The sequence below is a fragment of the Euprymna scolopes genome, chromosome 36 (assembly GCF_053919585.1).
Source record: "Euprymna scolopes isolate OS-2025 chromosome 36, ASM5391958v1, whole genome shotgun sequence".
Taxonomy (NCBI): Eukaryota; Metazoa; Mollusca; class Cephalopoda; order Sepiida; family Sepiolidae; genus Euprymna; species Euprymna scolopes.
Window position 1 is genome coordinate 11,236,188 of NC_136517.1, and position 16,847 is coordinate 11,253,034.

Genomic DNA, 16,847 nt, shown 5'->3' on the forward strand with positions numbered 1-16,847 from the left:
TTCCAATGCCGCCTGCAGTCTTCAACACCTCCTGCAGTCCTCAGCGCCTCCTTCAGCACTTTCTGCAGCCCTCAGTGGCTTCTGCAGTCTTCAGCAGCTCTTGCAGTCTTCGGCGCCTCTTTTCAGCACCTCCTGCAGCCTCCAGCACCACCTACAGCACTCAGCGTCTTCTGCAGCCCTCAGTACTTCCTGCAACCCCCAGCACCACCTACCCGTTCCAGTACCTGTACCCGTCATGCTACCTGCTTCAGTGCCTGTCACCGTTCAGTTATCCGTTTTGGTGCCTGTAACCATCAGGCTACCCGTTCCAGTACCGGTCGATGTCAGGCTACCCATTCTAGAGCTAGTCAACGTCTGGTTACCCATACCAGTGCCTATTGATGCCAAGCATCCTTGTTCCAGTACCCACTGTTATCTAGTTACCTCATCCTTCAGTACCTACTGATTGTGACCCAACTACCTATGATGGTCGAAAATTGCCTAAGTAGAGAGTGAATGAGAGCTGTATTAGAGTTCTATTATATGAACAATCCAGCAGGCAGCCTTGCTGGTCAAAACGGTTTGGTTTGGAATGTAAAATACATGAAAGAAAAAATAATTTTGGGAACATTAATAATAATATTGTTTATGAAAGAAATCGTTGCATGGCGTTGAATAGTAATGTTTTGTCTAGATTTGACCTTGGGGTCAAGTTTTTCAGATTTTACTGTCTGAAAAACCTTTAAGGAAATCACATAATTAATATGCACAAGTGATTTAGCCAATTAGCCAATCAGGGCGAAATAGAGTATGACATAATGCAGAGGGATTGGTAGGATTAGAAACTCAGACTCACCAAACCCAACCCACTACCTATCAATAAAAGGAGGCACAGAACGATTTTTCAGCAGTTGAAAAGCAGTTAAGTTGAAAGTCAGTTGTGCCATGCCCCCCCGTTCACTGACTGTTTGATTAATAGAAAAGAAAAACAATGAGTTGTTGAAAAAAGGTCTCGTTTGACTCATTGTTTAAGCAGACTCTTGAAACTGCTGGTGAAAGAAAAAGACATTGCATATATTTTTTTCTTTATTTTCTTCTGTTCATAATTGTAAAAATAACATTTCCCTTGTATTCAGAATTTATTTAATAATTAACCCTTATAAACGAAAATCGAAAATTTAATCTGGAGTCAATAATTTGTTGCAACGGTATTCATGTCTGCCCTGTAAGTGAATGATACCAAATCGAAGTAATTTCTTTCAGCCGAAAGCAAGCAAGATGATAAGTTCGCCAACCCAGTGCCCGTACATATGGCCCATGATGCGTGTCTTCCCTCGAGACTTTGAGTTGTGTACTTTGGACTTTTGATTATTTTTTTTTATATTTTCCTATTTCTTTTTGTTCTTTACCTGCGAGCCACTGTTGAGGTAGAAAATACAAAAATCTCACATCAACCCAGTCATCATAGAACCGACTGAGACCATGCTATTGAGCTTCTGCAGGTGCTAGAATCAGAACCATCTAGAACTACACTTATGTACCGGTAAACACTATGATTTTCATTGTGTTATACTAATGCCCAGCAGCCCTGTTCCAGTACTCACTGTTGTCTGGTTACCTCCTCCAGTGCCTACTGACGTCAAACTGCCGCATTCCAGAGGCTGGTCCTGTCTTATTCAGACTGACCACAATCACAGGCCTTTCGAATTTGCCACTTGAATCTATTTCTTTTGATAAATAAAAGACGGTCCGTCGTCTTTTAACGAATTTCAGTGCTTGTCATTCTTCTTTTGCTATTGCTGTTTATCTGAAGAAGGTTGGAGGTTATATAGGCCGAAATGTTGTGTGAATAACATTCAAAATGAGAACAGTGGTCCAAATAATCAAAATAATACTAATCCAAATGATACAAATTAGGATACAAACCATTCTATACAAAGGACGCTCTGGATGGGCTAAAAATAAAAATTGCCTTAATTGAAGACAAAGCAGATGTTGCATTTTAATGTAAGGCAAAAGGCCGGCCTTTTCTTTTGTGCACAAAATAATTAATATATAACTAGCGGGACCTGTGAAAATTCCACAGCGGAATCCGTCATGTGTAATATATTGATGTTGACATTCTGTGGATGTTCAGTGTAAATGGAGACGCCATGATGTTATTGTAGCTCTTTTGTTAAAACTGCAAAAGTATTTATCTAAGCTAGCAGGAACACCCAGTGTAGCCCAGTCGTAAAAGACACTTAAATATGATATTTTAATTCTTGCAGATTGCGTATATATTATTATAGAACCAATTTTCTATCGATTCTTATATATTATAAAGTTGTGATTTAAAAAAAAAAAATTATAATTGGGTGCATCAGCTTGAATCAAAACCGAAACCAAAACTTATAAAAATGCCTAAGTAGAGAGAGAAATATATATATATATATATATATATATATATAGCATGGATTATTATAGTGCCAGCCACAATTTGCCTAACTCGCGATGGAATTGGTAACCAAATTTCGACCCAAGGAATTTAGTAGAAACATGAAATTGAAAACAAAAACTTTAACTGATCCAGAACGTGTTTCATAAATAATAAAAAAAAATATAACTCTCCATTTTCTTTGAATACAAACTATATATGATGTAATATACTGTAATATAGCCATGATGTAATATACTGTTTTGTTTTTAAATCCCCGAAACAGTGTTTCATGGTAAACAACTGATGATCCCTTGACAAATAAATTATCGGTACTATAGTAAATTCGAGAGTGAGTTGATGCAGTGATTGCAGGTGATTAAATGACTTACTGACTAGATGGTTTTCTAACAAATGATAAAAAATATTTTTTTGTATAGTTTTAAAGGTTAAAACTTCCAAGACTATATATATATATATATATATATATATATATATATATATATATATATGCATGGCTGACGGAACAAGAGAATGCTATACCCGTGAAGTAAATAAAGGGTTCTACTCAAAATTCCATCCAAATTCCCGAGTTCGACAGAAACATTGGCGAGTTTGACAAGATACACCTGAAGAAGCCCGGAAGTTACATCGACCAAAACATTGTGAAAATCACACTTAAGATGAGAACATTAGTCCGATGAATCTAAATAATACAATAAACAACGTTCTAAACTCCCCAGATATGACAGCAGTATATAGAACCTGTGTGTGTGTGTGTGTGTGTATGCATGCGTGTGTGTGTTTGTATGCATGTGTACGTGTGTATGTATGCGTCTGTGTGTATGCATGTGTGTACGTGTCTGTGTGTGTCTGCATGTGTGTGTATGCGCGTTTCTGTATATTTGCGTGCATGTGTGTATCTTCATACATGCACTGGTGTGCGTGTGTGCTTATCTATATCTCTATATCCGTGTGTATATATGCGTGTATGTGTGGGTATGTGTGTGTGTGTGTGTGTGCGTGTGTTCGTGTGCATGTCTGTGTATGTGTGTGTGTATGAGTGCGGTGTGTGTATGTGTGTGGACACCTTAAATCGCTGTGTTTTACTTACGAGTACCATGCCGGGGACAACATTGTGCCGACGGAGAAGCAATGGACGCCGGGTGTCAACAACGTACCCTGCAGCTTTATCAACATCATACTGAAGCACGCGAAACATATCGTTTTTGCATTCAACGCATGGGTGACGCCTCTTTCGATTTTCCCTCTGGTAAACCCGTTCCAGCATATGCAAGCCCGGATTGCTTTCTGGGAAGCTAAAATAAAGAAATAAAAAGGATTATTTTTACTAATTGAGATACCCGTCTATTTGTCAAGCAAAGTAAAAATACGTGCGTTTTTTGTTATTGTGTTTGATTATTAAAGTCGACGTAAATTTCTTGGATTGTAATTCTTGTAAAACTGGGTGAAATATGATAGAATAGTATGTGTTACTTAATAATGTGGTTTTATTTGAATAGTTGATTCTGTGAGGAGGATATATTCAAATCTCTCTCTCTCTCTCTCTCTCTCTCTCTCTCTCTCTCTCTCTCTCTCTCTCTCTATATATATATATATATATATATATATATATATATATATATATATATATATATATATATATATATATTGTAACAGAATGCGAACGCGCGTATGACGGCTGAAAAATTGCGTTAAAATAACTTAAAAGTAATATGGAAATGAACGATGTAAAAAAAGCAGAAAGTATTAACAATTGTTTATTTAGATAATTTACACACAAAAAAAAATATTGGGATGCTGAAAACGTAGACAGTAGAACAATATGTTTTATTGTCACGTTGATTATTTGTTTATGTATGCATGCGCAACCGGAAATCGTAAACCGGATGTTGGATTAAAAAACCCGTTACAAGGTCATTTAAGTTTCATAATTATATAGATTCTATGGTTAAAATTTTATGACAATTGGTAAAAAAGAACCTATATTTCCAAATCAATAATTATGCCCAAATTTGCCTATATATATATATATATATATATATATATATATATATATATATATATATATATATATATATATATACTAGCAAGGGATACCCGGCGTTGCCCGGGTGTTTGGAGGTGTGTATGTAGGAGGGGGGACCCTGTTTTGATGTTATAAAAAATTGGAAAAACCAAAACAAAGCAAAACCGCGAACAAATGTAAAAAAAGGGGGGAAAAAGGTGTAAAAGAGGAAAAAGGTGTAGGTAGGAAGATAGGCTCGAACCCAAATCATCGAGGCTAAGGCGGAAAAAATGCCTGATACGTTACCTCTACACCCAAGAAACACACAGTTGGGAACGGATAAAATTAACCCTTTAAAAACACTTGCAGATGGTTGAAACTAACGTCAACGTTTTCTAGGTCAAACGATATCACTGTCGCAGTAGCAGGAGGAGGCCGAGTTTAGAGTGAAGGAACCCCCCCACACACACATTTTAGCTTTTATATTTATAGATGCCCCCCGCCCTGGTTTAGCTAATATATGACGTGTAAAATTGAAAGGAATAAAAAACAAAACGAACGTGAAAGAATACAAAAGGAAAAAAAGAGAAAAAAGAAAAAAACCCAAAAAGTTACCGCGTAAAATGCAAATATGTTTATTTAAATCTAATTTTTTTTTAAAATGGAAAAACAAAATTAAAAAAAAAATAAAACTTACCGTGTATAACGAAAATATATTTATTAGATTTTATTTATTTATTCTTCTTTGTTTCAATGAAAAAGAAAAAAAAAAAGAAGAAATAAAATGTTGGTTTGTTTTGGTTTGTTTTGGTTTCTTTTTTTGTATTGTTTTCTTTGTTGTCGCTGTTAACCAATTTGAATGTCGTCTGATTCCAATATCAATAGCGTAGTAGTAATTGTGCTAATGAAACTCTCAGAAATGCAATGTATAGAAATAAATAATGAATAAGTAACTAATCTAAAAATAGGAAGTAAGCTCCCCCCTCCCCTATGAAATCAGTGCAAACATAATAGAAGTATAAAGACAGTAAATAAAATAATAAAGCGACTAATCGGTGCAAGATTTGAAGAACACTGGCAGCTGACTGTTAAAGTTTCTTGTAAAAACTGGAATCCAATGTTAGTTCGTTTAAGTAATCCTTCGAAGCGCACCCCCCCCCGGCTACAAAAAGAGAAAAAATATAAAGGGAGGAAAAAAAGGGGAAAAAAAGAAGAAATTTATAAAATGGCACAAGTAACCCACAGAATAACTGGAATGTAAAGTCGCGTTTCATCCGATGGAAAAATGCCAATCCATATTTTTTAAGCAACTAAGAACTCAAACCGATATTCCTCGTATATTCCCCTGTGGAAGTATCTGCAGCGGTGTTAAGTGGTTGCGGGTGGAGTATGAATCGAATAGAGAGAAAAGATTTTACAACTTCCATTGATTCTAACCGATTGTGGCAGTGAACTCTCACCGGAAAAAATATAGAAATGTACGAATATCAAGAAACTGTAAGGGTAGTAGGCCTATAGCACACCTCAGATCCTTTGCTGAAGTGTGGGGACATTACATTTGAATGTAATGACGTGATTTTCAATCCTATTAAGGTCAAACTCACACGGAAAAAAATGAGTTCATTTATTTATATATATATATATATATATATATATATAAGATTGTTGAATTTTTATTTATTTTTTATTAGTGATTAATGTCTTTCTTTTTTTTTCGCTCCCTGATCGTTTTTATTATAAAAAAGGAGTTATTTGCCCTTTGTTTACATTTTTCTTTGCCCCCATTTTAGGATGTATTACTTTTTTAATTTTATTTAAATATTAATTATTAATTAATAATTAATAATAACTACGTGCATAAAAGTAAGTCATCTATATACATGCATGTTTCAGAGTTTACTCTTCATTAGTATAGCTAGACTTTATTGACAAGGATCGAACCTACAACGGCTCAATAAGTAGTCTAGTGTTTTACCATGGGACTACAGGGCCCTTGCCAATTTTATGCACGATTTTTATCGCTTATAAATGTAAGATTGTTGATTTTTATTTATTTTTTTCACTCCCTGACCGTTTTTATTATAAGAAAGGAGTTATTTGCCCCATGTTTACATTTTTCTTTGCCCACATTTTAGGGTGTATTTACTTTTTTTTAAAAATTTTATTTAAACATTATTTATTAATTATTAATTAATAATTACATATATATATATATATATATATATATATATATATATATATATATATATGTAATTATTAATTAATAATTAATATATATACATATATATATATATATATACATTATATATATATAAATATATAATGTCCTGGCAAGCAGCTTCAGTTTTACTGCTTCAGTTGTCTCCCCTGTGGCCTTGCCAGGCCACTAATAGGCTGTTATCGACCAACTGATCTTAAAGCTTAAAGCAATTTCAATGCAAGTCAACACCTGTCAAATTACCATGACAATATTAGACTATGTATTGATAATGATTTTTTAAGTGATAATTTATTAGCATTTACTTAACTAATTATTTTTATAGATAGACGTGAAGCATGTTTTATCACTATTTTCTTTTTATTACGTTAAAATCATTGGATTTTGTTGTCTTATGTAATATAATGATGACAATAAAACAAGTCTGATATTTTACAAGCACGCAGGTAAAACGTATCATTGAGTGAAAATTAATTATAATAAATCTAAGTACATTCATGAAATAGACCCTATTTATATACACTCCCAACTATATAACACTATATTATAGTAAGTATAACTATATGAATAATAAATTTAACTATATTAAAATAAGTATCGCTACAAACTCAAATATATTATAATAAATGTTAATATAAACTTGAACCACCGATATCCATGACAAATAACACCCTACCTGAGAATTCTTCCTTTAAACTACCTTTGCTTAACACTCATGAGCAATATGAACTGGAACAAATACATTGATGATATTGCAAAGGCTGCTGCCAAGAAGGTCGGTTCCTCTATCGTACTAGAAGACTACTCACACCTGAGAGTATCCTGTACCTCTACAAGGCTACCATTCGCCCACGCATGGAGTATTGTTGCCACATCTGGGCTGATGCATCTACCACTAGTCTCTCCCTCTTCGATAAGGTTTAAAAAGGAGTCTTCAATCTAATAGGTCCCACTTTGTTACCTAAGCTCCAACCCCTGTCCCATCGCCGCAATGTTGCATCCCTGTGCTTGTTTACAAGTATTTTAATGGAATGTTTTCTGATGAACTCATAACACTTGTGCCCCCTCGACATACATATCCCTGACAAACCCGCTTAGCAACAAAATCACACCTCTTCACTGTTAAGGTCCCTAAATACCAGAAAGCTTTCTACTCTAACAGCTTCTTCCTTCGAACAGTTAGACTTTGGAATTCCCTTCCTGCAGAAGTTTAAATATAACATAAACCAACATCTTGTTAATCTTTTCTATGCATGGTCCCAAGTAGTCCAAGTGCGATATGCTTTGTAATGAGTAAAAAATAAATAAATATGATTACAAACTCAAGTATATTATAACAAATATAAGTGAAAACTCATATATATTATAATAAATCATTTGAATAACACCGAACGTAGTGCCATTATTAATTGTTGAGGATTTAGTTTTTTTGTTTTTTTTCTTCCTATAGTTTAAACATAAACCATTAAAGAAGAAAATTTCAAAAAGAAAATAAAAATACACTTCTCCTAAGCTTTAATTATATGTTTAACAAACACAAATTAGATAAAAGGGGTAAATAAGGGGTGGGGCAAAAAAAACAAACCCTATCGAGATGTCTTTCAGCCAACCCTTTTCAACGGGGAAGAAAACATCATTTAAAAACGTGGTCAAAAGACCATGTATTATTAGCGAGGGTAAAAAAATAAATTGTATAGGGAATAGGAGAAAAGGAAAGAATCTCAATAGCCATAAGTTCCAAATTATGGGTATACTCTGTTTGTTTACACAGAGATGGTTGGCGTAATTTAATGGATACTGTCTCGAGAATTGTTAAGTGAACTCTCGAGCGTGCTCTATGTAAAACTGAGAAAGTCTCATCAGTGTATCCGTCAGTGCAGATCTGGCACTGTAATAAATGCTCACCAATGACCGACTTATGAGCTTGTAAACGCCTGGATAATAATAAGTGTAAGTGCCAAATAATGTATATTATAATAAAATTATTCTAATACAAAATAAGTATCATTTATATATTGTTTATGTACTATTTTGGTTGTTTATATGTTTTTATACCATTTTCATAAAATTTTACTTGTGATAATTTTTCTATGATTTTGATATAAGCTTTTGTATTAAGTTGCTTGCTCAAACAGAGTGAGATCGACAGATATAAAAACAGATATAAAAACAGATCTTAAAACGGACAGGCAGACTGCCAAACAGAGGCACTACAAATATATTAGCTAACTGGCTGATTATAGTTGATGGTAACCCAAAAGCTCCTGTTCCATTAGCTGGATTCCCAGGATTACTCCACTTGCTCTTGAACCCTTCCTTATAATTCTGTGTTTAGCAAAAGAACATCAAGTACTATGTTTTAAGTCTTTGTTATGATTCAACTGAAGATAGAATCCTGGTAGATTATATTCGTGTCATTGACTGCATGCCCTTGCTTGGGTGTCTATTAAGAAAGCTGGAGAGCAAATGGCAGAAACATGAAGTTATTTTCCCCAATAGGATACTAACCGAGATGAAACCACAACCACAACGATCATCTGCTTATTGTTGGTCTCTCTATAGATGAACTGGTCATACTCAAGATCTGTAATCTGTGGTATCAGGCTAACACTGCACCGGCAGAAGACATGGTTGGAGGTGCCTAGTGTTGTCATATACTGCCGAAGAGCTGGAGTGCAGGGAATACCTAATACTGTATTGACACGGCGTCTTGGTCGTTTTGTCGTAATCCCAGTCAGATGTGGAGTTGTCTTCCCTTGGTTCTGGTTCTGTCCACTTGAATGACTTCTGTTTGACGATTCACAGCACACACGCAGTTTGTCAGCTGTTCTGCAAATACAGATAGTTTTGAAATAGAGATAAAAAATATTCATTTTTTTTTTTAAAGTTGATGAAAATATTGTATAGATACAAGCAGGACTAAATATAGTTTCAGCACCCAATCAAAGTGACAGTTGAAAAGAACAGAGTTGAGCCTAACATCATATATGACGTCATTGCAATCTGACACTTTCACGAACATTAGGAAAGTATTTATCTCCAAATTGACTTGGTTTCAGGGTTACATTTCTTTTGCTCTTTTTCACCCCAAACAAGGAATATGGCTACTTGGATTATTATTTGGGATTGTGTCTAACAGGGAACTGCGGGGAAATTAGATTTTAACTTTTTAAGGTTAGTACAGTCAGAGAAACAGGAAACAGAGAGGAAATTCCAAAGTCTAGCAGTCTGAGGGAAGAAACTTAGAGTAAAAAACTTTCTGACACTTAGGAACCTCAACAGGGAAGAGGGTGAGATTTTGCTGCTTCCAGAGTACATTCCATTAAAGAACTTATAAAACAGGTACAAGGATGTGACATTGTGGCGATAGGAGGGAAGTTGGAATTTGGTTGACAGTGCGGGACATATTAGATTTGAGTCTATTTTTTTATTATCCTGTTTAAGAGTGACATTATTTCCATTTAAAAGAATTGCAAACAATATATATTTTATAGTGGCGACAGAAGTTATATAACAACTGTGTTTTCCTATACGGTTAGAATTCCACCCGTGTTTGATTTCTTTTTCTATCTGACATGTGTTTTGGTGTCTCATCCCATACAAAGAGGAACAGCCACACAAATAACTAGGTGTTTTACCTAACATTTCCCAGGATGCAGCCAAGTCATTTTAGTTTTTAATTTGTATTTGATTGCAAATTTTTAAACTTAAAGTCAAAAACACCTATTATATTCTTCAACTTAAAATGAGTCATCTCCCTTGCTGATTTTTATTTTTAACTGTTTATTCAAAAATATTTCATATTAGCTGTTGCCAAGACTAGACTAAGTATTTTTTAAATAAATTGTAGCAAAGTATGAGGGGCATTCCAAAAGTAAAGTCTCCTATTTTTTTTTAAAACTCAAAATGTTGAAGAGCTACAAAGACGGGAATGGTACCATTAAAACGAGCGACCTTTTGTGCTCCAGAATTTATTTTTCTACATAGTCACCAACATTCACAATGCACTTTTATCAGGAATTCAATGATGCATCTCTGCTTCTGATGACAGGGATTGCTTTTTTAGAGTCTCACACTGTCAATATCTGCGACAGATAGATGAAACTTTCAGGTCAGGAATGCATAAGTTCAGTCATTATAACAATGTAATTTGCAATCCCCTCTGATCAATTCTAACGGAATAAAATAGGAGGCATTAATTTTCTAATGCCTTTCGTACCTTACTATATTGCCAATAACATGCTACTACAATAACTAATGAAAATTGGATAATCAGAAGTAAAGTTTGATTTGTCAGCATAAATACTATTTTTGTCTGATTTTGAAAATCCAATATAATTACTTTATATATCAGACAAATACTCAAAAGTTTTATTCAGGTTTTATGTCAATTTGCGTGTAATACTGATAAAATGGTTTCAACTTACTTTGAAACATGCTCAAGGGCCTTTATTGCATGCGTCTGCAGAGTTATGTCACTGTCGGCTGCAGAAGATTCTATTTTCTCCATGTCTTTTGGGCTGTCCTCATTTTGTCTATTTTCTTCACTCGATCCTCCATCAACGCTCTCACATTTGAAGCCTAAAAATACAATAGAAGAATTGTAAAGTTTTCAATATATTTTTCATATCTTAGGCTAAGGAACATTTAGTTTGGTCAGTATTGGATGGGTAACGACTTGGAAATGCTAAACGCTATGTGAAAGGATAGCGAAACTCCTTGCAAAAAAAAATTTTTTTTTTTGCAAAAATTAACTTTGCCAAAATCATCTACCCTGTCCTGGATATACATATGACTTATAGCGGATTAATCATGAATTCAATATTCCCCCAAACACTTCTACACTTTTTCAAATCATGTGCGGGCGAAAGATAAAGACAGTTCACCCCCCCCCCCATTTGGATGTGTACAGTTCCAATATAATGCAATAATATATTAGGTTATTCAATAAATATTGGCCGACTTTCTGACTTGATTTAAAAAAAAAGTTTATTTTGAGTTGCTTTTTTTGTGGTGTTTTACTGCTTGATACTTGATCTTGAATAAATTTTCAACTTGTAGGACCTGTATATTGCCCAGGAAAATCGAATGACCCAGAAAATTTATGCTTCCACCTCTGAAGTGCATATAAATATTTTTTACTTGATTTTTCATTTGGTTAATTAATTATAGTGTTTTGTAAGTATTAAATTTATAAGTAACATTTAAACACTAGTAAAATTTTATAACTATGAAAGAGTATCAGTGTAACAATGTATTTATGTAGCGATAATAATTTTTTTGAGAGGGGGAGGTAGATAAGTAATTTTATATAAACACAAACACTAGAGGGAAGGTAATGTTTATATATATATATCTGTGTGTGTGCGTGTGTGTGTGTGTGTGTGTGTGAATCATTGAAAGTGAATAAAACAAAGATATATTTTTCTGAAAACAGGCATCAAGAATTGTTCTAAATGCTCACTGAAACAGATGTGCACATGCAGCTTTTGGGGAAGAAGTCTAGGCAACATCTTTCATCTACAAGTGTCATAATACAAACATTTACAAATGAAACAACACAGAAATGATAATGTTCGCAAAAACGTTTATTCATCACAAACCAGAAAGATTCTCTTTGAAATTGTGTTCATAAAAATGTGTACACAGTTTACAATGCATACAATAAAGTTTGAAAAAGATGAGTACTCTGTGTGTGTGTGCGTGTGTGTGTGTGTGTGTGTGTGTGTGTGTGTGTGTGTGTGTAAGTTGAAGGGTTTGTCTTATATATCATACATAGTGCATGTGTGCTTAATGCGAAATGATACATGAAAAAAAAAAGGAGAATTTCCTTGTATTTATATTCATTAATTGCAGCACCCTCTAATATCTTGGAAGGGGAGATAATTGGGCTTAGTGACCCCTTGGTGAATGTATGTGCAAATGTATAGAAAAGAGTAGGTAATTCAACAAATACTAGATTGAGATAAAGATCCCTTGAGATCTGTTTTTAATAATATGTATACTTTAATGTTGTATGGAAATGTCATTTTTCTACCAGATTTTCTTTTATATTTTTAGTATGGTGTATGCATTTAGAGAATTAGATTACTTTGTACTATTTGAACTGGTATACTTGTCGTGTGTCTGTTGGCTTAGCTGTGCTTTTTTTCCACTAAAGATCGCTTTAGTCTGTCGATGTTGTGTCATTTTTGCCATTTTTTTTTATGATGGTAAAAACATTTCTACCCTTTTGAATACTCTGTATGGACCTTGGAAGTGTGGTTGTAATAGTTTTTTTTTTTCTTTGTTGTAGCTAAATCCATATTCACTATCAAAAAGTGTTTTGGAAACTTGTTTTGATACTTACCTGATAGGAAGTTGAATTCAGCAATAAGCTTTGACTAAAACTGTGTGCCTCTGTGGGTTGAAATGACTCTCAGTACATCAGATGTGGATATTCACCTTTTCAAGATGATTTTTGCTATTGTGTCTGCTGAGATGTCTACTAACAGACATCAATCATTGCAGTGGGCCAACAAGAAAAGCAATCAATGATCAGTAGCACATAGCAGTAGTCCTGACAAAATGGTCTGCCTTATGAATTGTATTTGAGTCTGTCGCCCATGTTGATACTGATTCTGACGGATGTGTTAAACCACTGGTTGATGAGGGTTCCATCCCGGGTCAAGTCATGACAATTAAGTAAGTATTGCTGTTGTTGCTTAAAATCAAATATTTAAAAAATCGATTTGTCGACTCTATCTTAACAAGCACCGAAACAAATAATGGGTGCAAGAAGGAAAAATGAAAGTCACAAAACTGAATTTCCACTGTTTACTTTCTATGTCAATTTCAACTAAAAGCAACGTTATCGACTTAATTGTTTGGTCGCAATTAGTAACATAATACTGCATTATTTATTTTTTATTATTACATTTTCACTCCAAACAAAGCACAGTGTTACTTTGATGTAGGGGGGGGGGCTGCTATCAGAGACATAAGTTGCAGAGAACGATGTTAAATGTAAAAATCGAAAAAAAACAAAAAAGAAAACAGAAAAACGAACACGTGAAAAATGGCTTAAATAAGCCTGTTTCGATATTAAAATTTAAAAAAATCGGTGGGTACCCGGGTGTTTTTGGGTGTGTGGTCGGGGGTGGATAAGCGAAGTAAAAAAAACCCCAGAAAAACGAACGTTACGTGAAAAATGGCTTAAATAACACTGGTTCAATATTTAAATTTAAAAAATCGAAAAACAAAAAGAAGACATCTCATATCACAATTCGAACTGAAAATGTTTAGATAATGAACCAACACGCTAACCAACTGAGCTAACGCGACGTACATGAAATTTGTTCAGTTTTTCAACTATGTAAAGTAAATCAGGTCATGACGTCATCTGACGCATGCGTAGAACCAGTCGTTGTCACGAGAGGACCGTTTTTGTTGACCTCCCCTCCCCCTGTCGAAAATTGTCGATTTCGGGGTGAAAAAGTTGTTTTTGGCCAATTTTTCGATATTTTTCGAGCGAAGGATGGAGCTTCAATATGATACCGAATTTATGAATTTTCGTTGTGTCTGTCGAAAGTTTTTAGCGGACACACAACCATACATACACACATTTTCGCTTTTATATATATAGATTTCTGAATTGATTCATTGATATATATAGCCATGTTATATATCATTTTGAAGTGCGTTTTTCATTCTATTGAATTGTGTTATTCGTTATCGTTCTCAATCTCTTCATTCATTGTTTGCAGGCTTTTCGACAGCATGGACAAAATTCAAATCTGCACGATTTTCTTGTTCCAGTTCAAACTAGGCCGAAAAGCTGCCGAGACAGTTCATGATATCAATGATGCGTTTGGCCTAGAAACCATTAACAAACGTGTGGCACAAAGATGGTTCAAGAAATTTTGCAATGGTGACAAGAGCATCCAAGATGACGATCACAGCTGGCCGACTGCAGTTGATAACGAACATTTGAAAGCCTTAATTGAAGCCGATTCTTGCAAAACCACATGAGAAGTTGCTGTTGAACTCGAGGCTGACCATTCAACAGATGTTCGCCATTTAAAGCAAATAGGTAATTAAAAAAGTTGGATAAATGGGTGCTGCATGAATTTGACAATGATAAAAAAAATCGTCATTTTGAGGTGTCTTCTGCGCAAGAAAAATGACCCATTTCTCGTGTGGATTGTGACATGTGATGAGAAGTGGATTCTCTACGACAACCGGCGATGTTATGCACAGTGGTTGGATGCCAGAGAAGCTCCACAACACTTCCCGAAGCCAAAATTGCACCAAAAAATGGTTGTGGTGACTGTTTGGTGGTCTGCGGCTGATCTCATCCATAACAGATTCTTGAATCTGGGCGAAAAATACTGCTGACAAATTGATGAAATGCACCAGAAGTTCCAACGTATGTGCCCGAGATTGGTCAATGTGAAGGGACCAATTCTCCTTCATGACAACACTCGCCTGCATGTTGCTCAACTGACCCTGCAGAAGTTGAATGAATTGGGCTACGAGACTTTGTCTCATCCGCCATACTCACTGCACCTCTTGCTCACTGATTATTACTTTTTCAAGCATTTCGACAACTTTCTGCACAAAAAATGGTTCAAAAGCTGAAATAATGCTGAATCAGCCTTCGATGACTTCATCGCTTCCAGAATTGTGGATTTCTATACTAATGGGATAAATAAACTTGTTTCTCGTTGGCAAAAATGTGTCGATTCTAATGGTTCTTATTTCGATTAATAAAGTTTATTATGAAAGGATTTATGATCTTTTGAAGTTGAATGTCAAAAAACAACATTATTTTTGCACCAAACTTATACAGTAAAAAAAACTAGAAAAATACATAACTACATGATAAAAATGCATAAGTACAGAGTGGCTGATTATCGCTGCAAAAAGCACCGCCAAAATGAGAGAACGAGAAGATTGGGGAAGAATAATACCATCCTGCCCTCAACTAAAAAGAGAATAGAGAATATTTGATTCTAAAGAGGTTCATTACTACTCAAATTCCAAGGACGCACACCAGTGAGAAACTTCTGATAATGGAGAGTGTGAGAACACTGTATGAGGTGCAATAATGATAATGGAGAGTACTTGAAATTTAGGAAAACTTGCTGTCGCTCACATTCCAGGGATAGGTACTAGTTTTTATTTTAATCAAAGGTAACAATTGGTTAGTTTCAAATAACTTGAGAGTGAATGGATTGATTGATGAGGAATAGCACCATCCAGACCATGACTCAAATGGAACAGAGATTATTGAAATATTACAGATATTTGCTGTGACTCAGATACCATGGAAAGCCATCATTTTATTTTGTTGGATTTTCAAAGTCAGGCCCAAATAGCAGTTCTTCTAACGTATCAATACTTGATTCGAACTAACCTTTGTTTGTTTGTTTTTCTATCAATTTTCATTATTGGCACGAATATATTTATTTAGCTTCAGTTATTTTTTTTTTTGCAATTACTTACTCTGGATAAGAAACATTTTCTCTGATGGCACAACAGCAAAGAAAATCCGTTGCCTCTGTTAAAGGTTTTAGGCAGACATACATACATACATTTAAACAGACAGGTGAGATTTATGTCATAGACTAGCAGGGGTACACAGCGTTGCTCTGGTGTTTGTAGGTGTGTATGTTGGGGGGAGTAGATCTAAAACAAAAATCCTGGTGTTTGGAGGTATAAAAGAAAAAAAAAAGTTTTGGTAAGAAGGTAGGCTCGAACCCGAAGCATTGACGCGAAGGTGGAAAAGAAAGGGGGAAAAATATGACATCTAACCCGCTTGGCTACGAGGGGAGAGGAATTGAAAACTGTGTAAATTTAAGGTTTATAAAGTTGACAGGTGCGCAAATTAAATGATAATGAGGTCAAACATATTCGGCAGTTAAGTTTTGCTGCGAGGCAGTTTTTCTTTCCCCAACTTTGGCTTTTTGTTTACCCAAGATAAAAAATCAGGGTGTCCATTTGAAAAGCAATTGTCTGATATGACGGTTTTTTGTCGCATTGATCAAAGCTAATTTGTTTTCTGAACGTCCCTGCCACGAATGTGAGGGAACTGATGGTGTGGATTCAGTTTTGCTTTTTTATACTGAGAAGTGAAATGAAGATGCGGCGATCGAAAAATCTCAAAAATAGTGCGTAAAAGTCAGGCAAATTAAAGATAGACATGACCTCTGTTCATAACTCAT

The 16,847-nt window shown here is 34.8% G+C and overlaps 1 protein-coding gene across 6 annotated transcripts in view; it reads right to left on the reverse strand.

The window, feature by feature from the left end:
• The window catches only part of LOC145260335 (uncharacterized), a 153,586-nt gene that overhangs the window by 9,025 nt on the left and 127,714 nt on the right, over positions 1 to 16,847 (reverse strand). For 5 of the 6 annotated variants that reach the window (XM_080118250.1, XM_080118249.1, XM_080118251.1 and 2 more), the window contains exons 13-15: positions 11,070 to 11,223; positions 9,151 to 9,471; positions 3,510 to 3,714 (exon numbers count right to left, since the gene is read on the reverse strand). In XM_080118250.1, the coding sequence (XP_079974376.1) occupies positions 3,510 to 3,714; positions 9,151 to 9,471; positions 11,070 to 11,223 (680 nt within the window). The remainder of the gene's footprint in view (positions 1 to 3,509; positions 3,715 to 9,150; positions 9,472 to 11,069; positions 11,224 to 16,847) is intronic. The other variant, XR_013864274.1, reaches the window with a different exon arrangement.